The sequence below is a fragment of the Phaethon lepturus genome, unplaced genomic scaffold (assembly GCF_000687285.1).
Source record: "Phaethon lepturus isolate BGI_N335 unplaced genomic scaffold, ASM68728v1 scaffold56635, whole genome shotgun sequence".
In the NCBI taxonomy this organism is placed as follows: domain Eukaryota; kingdom Metazoa; phylum Chordata; class Aves; order Phaethontiformes; family Phaethontidae; genus Phaethon; species Phaethon lepturus.
The window spans coordinates 1-11,680 of record NW_010542371.1 but is presented as its reverse complement, the minus strand read 5'-3'; the positions used below and the strand labels follow the sequence as shown (position 1 = coordinate 11,680).

Below are 11,680 nucleotides of genomic sequence, written 5' to 3'. Positions count from 1 at the left end.
TGGGTTGATGCTTCTCTTTGTTGGAGAGCCATCTCTACCCTGTGACCTGGACCTGCTCCAGCAGGCATTACAGTGTGCTTGCAGCAGCAGAATGTGTCTGGTTTTGTTCCCACTGAAGGGCGGCGAACCTGCCTGCCGATGACAGGGAGTAGCTTTAATGCTACTGAGCATAATCACAGCGATTTTGGAAGTATCTTAATCTTACTCACCAACCCTAGATTATGCCTATGCTGATGCATAACTGCCCCTTAGAAAGCCGTTGAAAGGAAGCTTATAATGATTCAGTCTGTCAATGAGTTTGTTTTGCTTCATTATAATATGTGCAGGGTCTGGTGGGGTTTTTTTGCATGAAAGGCTGCTACACACTTTTGATGGTAGCTGTAATGTGAATGCATTCCTCTAAATTGTATTTGGAAAAAAGAAGAATATTTTAACTCATCAAGGCACTTCTGCACTGAATAACAAAATAATGATCCGAAAGTATGTTGAGTCTAGTTATAAAGTTCCAGTTTATCACATTTTACTGTTACAGAATGAACCTATGAAACTCAGTTCTACGGCTCTTTCTATCAGATTGAAAACAGATGTTTCAGACATTTGTATAATAGCTGTTAACTTCAGGTATATTAACTTTCAGGGATGGTCTAAACTTTTGTGTCTATTTATTCTGAAATTCATCAAAATATTACCACAGTTTATATCACAATATTGAATGCCATTAAGAGTTTAGTAATTCCATGTTAGGTAGAAATTAATTAATTATATCAAATTTAGTCTTCTAATCCAGAAGTGAGCTATCAGCTTTCTACTAGAAGCAAAGTACTAGTTTCAAAATACAAGAAGCAACATACGTATCTACTTAAACTATCCAGAGCAGAATTACTGTCGCTGTGCTGGCTTCTTTTGTAGTTCAGGGTTGCTGCCCACTTAGGCCCAGAACACTAAATCACATCTGTGTAATTTAAATGTGGAAAGTCACTGTTTTGGTCTTCTGTCAAAGGAGATGCTGCTACTAAGACAGAACATAGCCCTAAAAAATCAAAATAGAAACATAGACTCAGAGATTTGAAGCCCTATTTCTGACCACTAGAGGTATGTAGCAGAAGAAAGTTTTGTTAACGTGCTTCTAAACACATCCTTAACCGCACCTGCTAATGTAAGATGAACCCCATAAGTACCATACAGAGACCATCCTCCTTGCACGTACCTAGGCAGTCTGAAAAATCTCAGTGTTTAGGGATGGCACTCACAACAAATCTGCTCTCTTGCCCTGGATTTGGCAGCTTAAATCTACCTCCCCGCGAAGCTTCTCTCCGACTCCTGCACTCTCAGACCAGACAAAGCTTCATGCACCCCTTACCTGCTTTGTGTGGCAAGCAGAGTGCGAGACCAGAAGAGATGAGAAGATTTGTGGCTGCAGGCAGCAACTCCTTCCACCGAGTAGGGGTGATCACGATCACAAGGAGAGCATCTCTGTAGCGCTGTGCAGACCCATAGCAAAGCTGGGATCCCAACAGCAGCCTGGCTGTGCTCTCAGGGGCAGAAATGTTAGGGGGAAAACATAACATCAATTGTGTTTTTTTCACTTTATTTTTAAAGAAATGGCAGATTAATCTTTTTTGTGGGGAAGGGACAGAAAAAGAAATGGAAGAATGATTTCTGCCCCTTTGAAAGCTGAACCCAGCTAATGGGGGGGATATGATGCCTATAAATACTGGAGTGAGTGTGTAATAATTATGCTAAGTGCTGTATTTCATCAAGGAGAAACTGAGAAATCAGTAGTTCCTCTACCCAGAAAATGTAAAGCTAGAAGTTGAGACCACTCTTCTGACGTAACAAAATTATGTATTTGAGTGGCTGCAAGAATAGGGGTGAACTGAATCTGCATTTTTTCACATTCTCTGATACTCCTCAGCTGTTGGCTTCCTTCTGCGGCCACATTTTGTGTGAAGCCTTGCTGGTCCTCCTCTGGGAAGCACTCACAGATGGACTCCTTGAGGAGAAGTAGGATGTGAGCATCTTTCTTCTGATGGCAATAGGCATACGTTTGAGAGAAGGCTATAGCGTATGTCAGGATGAGATGCTTCTGGATACGTGAAAAAGCAAAACTTCAGCACTTTTAGTGCCAAAAATTTAGGATGATTTAAAAGCTGTGTGTAAACTGAAGCTCCTGAATATCAGTTTGTATGGCCAAGTCCCTTTGGGCAATAGAGAGATGGAACTTGACCTGCATGGACCTCCCCTTCCTCCTGCTGGCCCCAGGCCTGCCCCACACCAGCTCTGTTACATCACCTTAGAACCTTCCAGCACCAGTAACCCAGGCTGTTACCGCTCCTGGCAATGGGAAGTCATGACACTTGCTGAGGTGTCTGTGCTGGAACAGCCCTAGCTTGGCTGTGTGCTAGGGCTCAGAGACATTTTTAAAAGTTGCAATATAATATAGCAGAATATATTATTCCTTTGAATACAGCAACTGATTCCCATTTAGGAATGAACTCTGGAGTCCAGTAAGTTGTCGGATTCATAGATTCATCTAAAAATGTCTTCTGGCTTCATCTGAAGACATGAAGAGATGGAGAACCATCATTTCACTGATAACTCATTCTAGTGATTATGTATCCTCACCAAATTAATTTGGATTTGGGGGGGAGGGGTGTTTTTTTATTTTATAGTTTCTGCGTTGTTGTTTTTGCTTTGACTTTAACAAATTGAAGGGTTCTTTAGTTATTCTTTTCCTTTATGATAACCAAGATAACTCTTCAATACCTGTTTTTCTTTTTGATAACGGAGACAGCTTTGAGCTCTGTTTTTCTGGACTGAATCATTTCTGTTACATTATTCTGCACCTTCTGCAGTTTTTCAGTGCCTCTGTTTTAGATGAGGATAGCAGAACTAAGAATACTAAAAAATATTCAGACTCCTTAACAGTCAGAATAATTAACCATAGGAGAAATATTTCACTGAAGGTGTCATCAATGTGATACAAAGAGTTATCAGTTGCTGCCCTGTTCTTCCTTATTTTGACCTATTTTATGCAATGGTTGCAGTGTTTTTTAGCTACACTATTCTCAGGATCTATCATAAAGGGCAGACCCTGGTTTTCGCAGTAGTCATTTATGCTTTGAAAAGAAGTGCTACAGAGGTAATTTTAAATTGGAGTACCTTCTTTCTAGGTCACTTGAAAGGACTTATTCTTCCACCTTGTTCAGTAGAGAGGTTCACAGGGCAACTGATGATGGTAACTTTGGAAGATGAGTGTTTGATCTGGATCCTTGCAATTGTCTCACACAGCTTTTACACTGCTTATCTTAGTGCATTTTCAAAATGTGGAGGCAGTCATATTAACAGAGAAAAGATTACACTGATATATCATATTCCCCTTGCATTGCAAATTTAAACTATATCACTGTAATAAACATTCTAACCAACAGACCATTGTTATAGTAATATAAAACCTGGATACGGGCAACTCCTTAACTGGAGTTCATAGAAGAAAACATTGAAAAAAGAAACACTCCTTATAAACTCTAGTGTGTACTTCCACTGTTTGCTGTACAGAAACAAAAACTTTAAAACCCATTAGACCTGAAGGGGAAAAGAAAGAGCCAAAAGCAAGGAGAAATTTTCATATCTTGTAGTTTGAGATTGAGGAAAGAAAAGCAAATTGAACTGCTTGTTACCTTAATGAGCATATGAAGTCTGCAAGCAGAGACAGAGCTCCAATAAGCTATTTTGCAAACACTGGTTTAGGTAGAAGTGTACCCCATGAAGGGAAATTCATAAACATTGTGTTTTTTCTCATTTATTAAGGAAAACATAGTACATTTTTAAAGAACAGTATTTAAAAACAGTCCAAAATCACTTGTGATTCAAAAGAGGATATCAGCCTCCCATGTGTCTCAGCTGAGTTGGTACCCTGTTATCTTCCTTCTTTGTTTATGTGTGCAACATTTATCCATTGCACTATTATTTTATTTGCTTTCCTGCTTGCTTTGTCGGGCACTCTAGCCTTGAGGCAGCACTTCTAAAAGGAATGTGGAGGTTATGGAGAGCGGTCAGCTGCACACGAACTCCCTGTGCAGCTCACACGCAATAGGGCTGATGCAGTACCTTGGTGAATTAACAGGAAAGTATCATGTTTACATTGGGAGGCTTTGCTATCTCCAGTTTTGGCACAAATGCAGCTGCTGCTGGAATACTCTATTTGTTTTAATGTCTACAGGTAAAAATATTGATAGGTTTTTGGGGGGCAAAGGGGGTGGAAGAGAGGTTATGAGAACTATAAAAGGATTGAAAACAGCCCTTAGCAAAGAAAAAGTTACTCAGTGACTGAATTAGGCTCTAAGCGTCCACCTGAGAACACAAATTTGGTAACTAAGGATTGCTTGGTCCAAGAGAAAAATACGACAGTGGCTGAAAAAAAAAGAGCTTGGCACATTCAGAATGAAAGTAGGGAACAAGTGGGTTTTAGTGTGTTTTTAATGGTTATTTAGATAACTTCTTAAAAATCGTGCTAGATCTTCTGCTATAGCCAATTACTGAATCAAGATTGGTTAGTTTTTCTAAATTATATGTGTACGTAGTTCAAATGACAAGTAACGAGATTAATTTCTATACTCTGTATTAAGGAAACAGAGATGATGTCAGTGGTTCAGTCTAACATTATAATCTATTTCTATAAATCACGTTTTCCCAGTAATGTTGAGAGCAGCACCCCTTTTTCTTAAGGCATGTTCACTAGCAGTCAAAAACATAAGGCAGCCAGCTTTCACGTAAGAGATGTTTTGCAAAGTTATGATGGCAGCAGCTCCATGAATCAGTCTACTGACAGCATTTCTTGTCTTTCAGGCTTGCGGTCTCTTGGGATGACTATCGCACAGTGCTATGAGGAGGTAGGCCTTCTGCTGCTTTTCCTCTCCGTAGGAATCTCTATATTTTCCACCGTGGAGTATTTTGTTGAGCAAGGCGTGCCAGGCACAACCTTCACAAGCGTACCTGGTGCTTGGTGGTGGGCAACAACTTCCATGACAACTGTTGGTTATGGTGACATTAGACCAGACACTACCATTGGTAAGGTAGTGGCCTTTATGTGTATACTATCAGGAATACTGGTTTTGGCTTTGCCAATAGCTATAATAAACGACCGTTTTTCTGCCTGTTACTTTACGCTGAAGATAAAAGAAGCTGCTCTTCGTCAGCGTGAAGCTTTAAAGAAGCTCATGAAGAACTCATCCAGCGACTCTAATATCAATGTTAATTTGCGAGATATATATGCACGCAGTGTCATGGACATGTTACGGTTAAAAAGCAGAGAGAGAGCAAGTACAAGGAGCAGTGGAGCAGATGATTTTTGGTTTTGACTTTTAAGTTATATAGCCTTGTATAGCAAATAAACTACTTCAAAAATGTAGTATTAAATATATCTTTTTTTATTATTTGCCACGTAGTGTATTTGCCTTCCCAGCTGGAGTTTTACTTACTTGGGCAGACTGAGATAACCACTGTATACAAAAGGCAGAACTCATAATATGGAGTCTTCTCTCACGACGCGCTGATACCTGCTTCCAGAACTGGATCATGGTGGGTGAGAGGGGAGATAATGGGTCCATCAAAGTAAAACAGTGATGTAAACACTTGTCTATGAGTCTTATGTCCTTGCTAATGTATAGTAATAAAGTCTTAGCTAAGATTGCCATGGTGTTTTGAATTTTAAAGAACTATAAGGTTTGTATTTGCATTGGAAGAACAAAAGTTAAAGACATTAAGAAAATCTGAAAAGGGAAGTCTGAAGGAGTGAAATGTTGAATAAATTTATGACAACATTCCAATAATGAGCCTCATCTTTACACCCTTTCTTATCCCCATCTTCTATTCCATTTGCATGAAAAAGAGCTTACTAGACCCTGGTGGGGAGAGTTTCTTCATTTGAAGAGAAGCAAAGGCTATTAGGAGAAAGTATTAAGCAGTTGCAAGACCTGCAGCAAAGTATAAAATAGTCATGAAATAGGTGCCATAATGTAGAGCATCTTCTGCATTGCTCTAGAAGTTGCAGGAGGTAATACAGCCTTTGCAGCATAGAAGTAGTTTACAAACTTGTTTTGAACTACGCCTTCTCTGTGTGTTTTGATCCCCATAACTTATTTGCGTAGCTAAGCAGTTTCTGTGCTCAAGTTAAGTCACTGGTGGGTATCAGAAGAAACAGAAATGGTAAAAGATAACAAGCTACTCATTTCTCTGTCTCCCATTAAAATCAGTAGGTATTTCAAGTGGGCCAGATTTTTCAAAAATTAATAATATTCACTGACTCATTATTAGAAAAATCCTGCATCAAAATCTTTTTTTCCAAAGGAACAATGAGCACTTGTTGGACTGGATGCATAGTCTAATGCAGTAATCAACATAAAAAATGAGAATAATCGAAGGTATTTACAGTAAAGTTTCCCACCACTTCTCCAGTGTCCCAATATCATTCTTAGCAAACAAAGCTTTTCTTTAATATAATTTCACTGTCCAAGACTATGACATTGCCACAGTATGCATATAACTCAGCTAGTAAGTTAAATAAAAAAAATCACAAACCTCTCTCATTTCACATTTCTTTTGGGGAACATAACTACAATCATTATTTACATTTAAAGTTAATTCAAGATACTCACTAAAAAGAAACATCTATTAGCTGTGGATTATTTAATTTTATAAGGTATTTATGTATACAGAAGGCTTAAACTGCCTTTGAGGATATATGAACAGGTGAAATAGCCTGCTTTTAATAAACATTGACTAATACATTTTGAAACAACAGTGTGTTTTCCTCCCATTCCCCATAAATGATGGTGAGCATAATACAGCAAGCAAAACTGTCAAAGGCTCCAACCTTGATGCAAACTGAGCAGCATTTCAGCACAAAACTACTTCTGATTTGTCAGCTGGCATCAGTCAGCATTCGGATTTGGGACCAATGCAGCACATGTAACTCTCACCAGGCTCAGAAAGAAGCCAAGGGAAAACACTGGAGACCAACAGAGTGTGCCTCGCTCTACCAGAAATTGTCTAGGTGTGAAAATTCGTAGGTGAGCCTCGTGGTCTGTTCCACAGAGAGCGAAGTGTGTCATTGTAGTGTTCCCCTCTGCCCAAACAGCCTATGAATCCATCACAGAACTGTTGATGTCCAGGAGACAAAATTAATTCTGCAGGGGAAGGTTTGATGCAGCCCACTCTGGGTTATTATCTCATAGCTCCTCGGAGCAGGAAGTCTCTCAGGCTGCTCAAATTGCACAGGCTGTTTCTCATTCAAAAGTCATTCTAATTATAGAGAATTAGGAAGAAGCTTTCATTGTGGGAAGGCTGTTTTGTAATATCTTTTGTGCTTTCTTGTACAGCATCTGATCTCTGAGAAAGGAAATGCAGTTAGATAGCTGATTGATTCTCTTTAGGGAAAGGCTGCTTTTATTGCATCCTGTGCTTTTTATGAAGGACTCAAAAGAACAAGAGAAATGTTCTGGGATGTATCAGTTGATTCACTCCTTTCACCAGCTCTGGAGATAAGAGTTTTCTAGAAATGCCCATGGGGAAATATGGCTGAGACTTTATCCAGTAGCTGCTTCAGCTTCTATTTTCAGACCTCTTGGTTTTAAAGTCTCCCAAGAAGTGTTTGTCAATCACGTTGTTTATGCAGCAGGGTTATCTATCTCATTATGGGCTGAGACTAGCAAATCATTGTGCAGATGAAAGCCAGTTCTGCTTTTAGCTCTTGCAGACAGAAGGACCAGAGCATTTGTCCTGGGCAACAAACAGTACAGGACATTACAACTCTAAAACATGAAGCTATGCCATGTACTTACTACCACAGAAAATAGCTCAGTCACCACTAAGGCACCAAATTAAGGATGTTACTGTGCTATCTTTAGAATATCACACTGACGATAAGAAACTACCACTTGTCCTCACGTCTGTTCTACCCGCAGCAGACTTGGCAGAAAGGATCATGTGTTAGAACATCAGTAACATTGGCTGAAAAATCACTATTTTAGCTTAAAACACCAAGTGTTTTCAAAACCTGGTATCAAAGGGTGTAACAGCAGCACTTACAGCAAGCCCACCTTAACCTTGGTTCTCTAGTGAAATAATAGTGAAAATGCAGTGGCATAGACTACAGTGCGGACTAACAATCTGAGAAATCTTCTATGTTTGTTTGTAGGTGCTTAGGGGCAGATTTTAGTTGGGGACAGTGTGGGCCAACCCCACCAGAACTTTTTAAACATCACTAAAACTGTTCGTTGTCATTCTCACTTTGAAGAAAGCCAGCAGCCTCCTGGGGCACATCAGGCAGAGCATTGCCATCAAGTCGAAGGAGGTGGTCCTGCTCCTCCACTCAGCTGGTGAGACACATCTGGGTGCTGTGTCCAGTGCTGGGCTCCCCAGTACAAGAAAGACAGGGGCATACTGGAGATGATAGTACAGAAAAATATTGGTGTGCCAGGTTGCAGAGACCAGCACATCAGTGAACCCCTGTGCCTAGGACAGATGCACCTGCCAGTAGCTGTGGGAGGTTTTATCACTTCTGGAGGTAAGTTTTTAGAAACGTATTTAGAAATACATGTTTGCTGATATTTTACAAGTGTCTAATGTTATGATCTACCTGTTGTGTTGTACTGATATTGATCCTGAATGCATAGTTCAATGACCAGTTTAATTATGTGGTGTTAGTAAGTCAATAAACCACTTCAATCTTGATTTGATATAAACTAAGTAAGTTGAGCAATTTTCCCCCAGGACAGGAGTTTTGCTGGCCAACTCTGAGCTTGTGGGATTGCCACATGACAAATATGGTTGAGCACAAAAGGGAGCAAAAAGGAAAGGAGAAAGTTATGAGGTCTTTTACAAGGTAATGCCCATTTATTTTTATTTTCTGACATATCAAAGTATTCTTATCTTGTTATAATTATTTTGATAATGAGTGACAAGGTTTTCTCATTTTCTACAGTATCACCCAAGCTTGGTCTAAATAGTGAGCCTGACCTGATGAGCAGTCAGTAACTAAATTCATTCCTTCAGAAAATGGATTTTAATTAAAGACTAAGCTGAAGAATTACGTTACAGTTAACTTTTTTGCTGTTTTTGAAATATGAAATAGAATCTTTTCTGACAAAACCCTGACCCCGGTGTATAGGACTGGTGCTTCTGCTAGAGGATGGCACTGTCAGCAGGAGAGAAAGCACAGCCCATTTTACGTGTGCCTCTCACGGGCGTGCTTGAAAAACGTGGGCATACACACTCCTTCTCACAGAAAAACAGGAGGGAAATTTGGTGCACATGGGTCTTGCAGATTGCCCTATTATAGGAGTTCCATGTGAAACAAAAAATTCTATACTAACAACAAAGCCTATTTAAAGGTATTTGGGGCACTATTATCTATTTTATTTATGCTACGTTTCTGCTTTGCAGACATCAGCAACCTCTCTAGCTGGGATGAGGATAAGGAAGGGATCCCACCTAATGTCACAAAAGCAGGTCTAGCGCCAGCTAGATGTAAACATCAGTTGCTCCCAATATTTCTCAGACCCCCAAGATGTTGCCTGTGAGATGGAATCTCATGGATCAGCTCTAAGCAACCTGGTCTAGTTGAAGATGTCCCTGTTCATTGCAGAGGTGTTGGACTAGATGACCTTAAAGGTCCCTTCCAACCCAAACTATTCTATGATTCTATGATTTTATGAATTATAAGATACCAAAGAGTGAGGAATCCAGGACAACCTGAAGTTAGGTTGGGTCTTTTAAAATGTCTACAGTTGTGTTCATCTAATTAAAATTATGTAAAATGCCTATTATGATGTGAAAAGAAACATGCCTTTGTAACAGCTTCTCAAAATGAAATCATCTTACCAAGCAAAGAAAGACTCTTGCAGATGCAAGATTTTCTTTAATTATACTTAATTTTGTACATCTTTTAATAAAACTAAAAGTGCTTGTAAGTCATGCAGTATTACTGTGTAGTCCTGTAAGATGATACACACATTTCATCTCCAGTGGCTTGACTCAGAAAGGCAGTTCTGTTTCCAGGTCTGTGCAGCAGAGACAGACCCTGGGAAATGGCTGAAGTACGCATGACTCTTCACTACCTAATGCATGAACCAGTTTCTCAGGAGAACTTGGAAGAGAATTCACAATGGCCTCTTGCAATTGCCATAAAAAACAAGCATAGTGAATTGTCTTGTCCTAAACACGTTTCTCCAACACAACCAAAAAAGGCAATTGGCTTGAAAATAGTTAAAAGATAACTAATGACGTCACTCTTTACAGCTTGCCCTGTGTTACAGATTTATGAATTGTAACTCTCAGCCTGAGGTATGAAATACATTATGCAATCCAACCACGCTGAATTATGGAAAAATATTTGAAGATGAACATGTCTCTGCTTAAGAACTGCTGCCTAATGAAGCAACATTTATAAACTCACAGCTCTTTTATCCTAAGCTAGCAAACACCGTTACTGCCTTTAGAACATGTCAGAAACTGCCAGTCACAGGCTCCACGGGATCCCTCCATAGCTTTTGCAATGAGTGTTACATGTTGCAGTGATAGAATCTATTACTACTGTAGCCCTAAACAGAAAGATTAAGCCATTATTAATGCCTAGTATATGAGAAGAAAAATAATCAAGGTAGAACAGGAAAGAGAAAATTAATTTAAGTATGAATTAATTTTTATTTAAAATAAGATGTTGACATTCTTCAGATGAGATTTACCAGTGACTTTTTCTGACCGACCTTGTGTGGTTTACTCCTCATATCTTCTCATAGAAATGAAGAACACATGGTTCAGTGCAGAGGAAGAAATTATTTTCAACTCATTAACTGACATGCATCATAGGTCCATACCACAAATTAGATCACATGCTAATAATTCATATCTCATCCTAGCCATTCAGCCCTGTACAGCAGACACACCTCTGCCCTGTACTATGCATAAGCATGTGGCTTCATAGTTGCATTGTTCTTCTATAGATCAACATGAAAAAAAAACCTTTTTGTAAGAAGTAAACTTCAAGTTAAAGGACTAACATAGATTTAATCTATTTCCAGTTCCTGCTATTCGTTATTTCTGCTGTCAGTCCTCATTTAACCCTCCCATCTTCCTTTTCTGGCAGGAATTGCCGAACAACAGATGGAAGAATTGCCAATCACAGCCTTTCAGTGTCAAAATGTAGACAAACCTACCCCATAAACTTGTGTTCTGTTTTCCTATATTAGAAAAAAAATCCAAATCAAAAGAAATGTGTGGTGTTTCTCTCACAGCTACAAGGACAGCATTGATCAGGAACCAACAGAACCACAGTTTTCCAAATTACTGGGAGCTATATGCTTACAGTTGGTCAAAACTGACCTGTCATTTAACACATCTATTTATATCACTAGAAAACCAGACTTGAGTAGCAAATAAAGAAGGAATACATTCTGAGAAAATATCCATCTTCTGAGTTAGAGAGTTAATATAATTGGTATTGCAAACACACCCAAGAGGCAAGATCCCATTGTGCAAGTGTTGCACTAAATCAAAACACACCTTTTCTAAAGATCTTTCCATTCAAATGTATAGGATAAACTAAAGCCTGTATGCAAATTGACAGTGTGAAGGAGTGAAGCATGTATGAAGCAGGGTATTCAGCCCCCTGAGCTGGAAG

The 11,680-nt window shown here is 39.3% G+C and overlaps 1 protein-coding gene across 1 annotated transcript in view; it reads left to right on the top strand.

Moving 5' to 3' along the window:
• Window positions 1–5,396, top strand: part of KCNV1 (potassium channel, subfamily V, member 1) — a 9,458-nt gene extending 4,062 nt beyond the window's left edge. Inside the window, exon 3 of the mRNA XM_010287985.1 lies at window positions 4,849–5,396. Within this exon, the coding sequence (XP_010286287.1) occupies window positions 4,849–5,360 (512 nt within the window). The 3' untranslated portion in view covers window positions 5,361–5,396. The remainder of the gene's footprint in view (window positions 1–4,848) is intronic.
• Window positions 5,397–11,680: the final 6,284 nt, after the last annotated feature.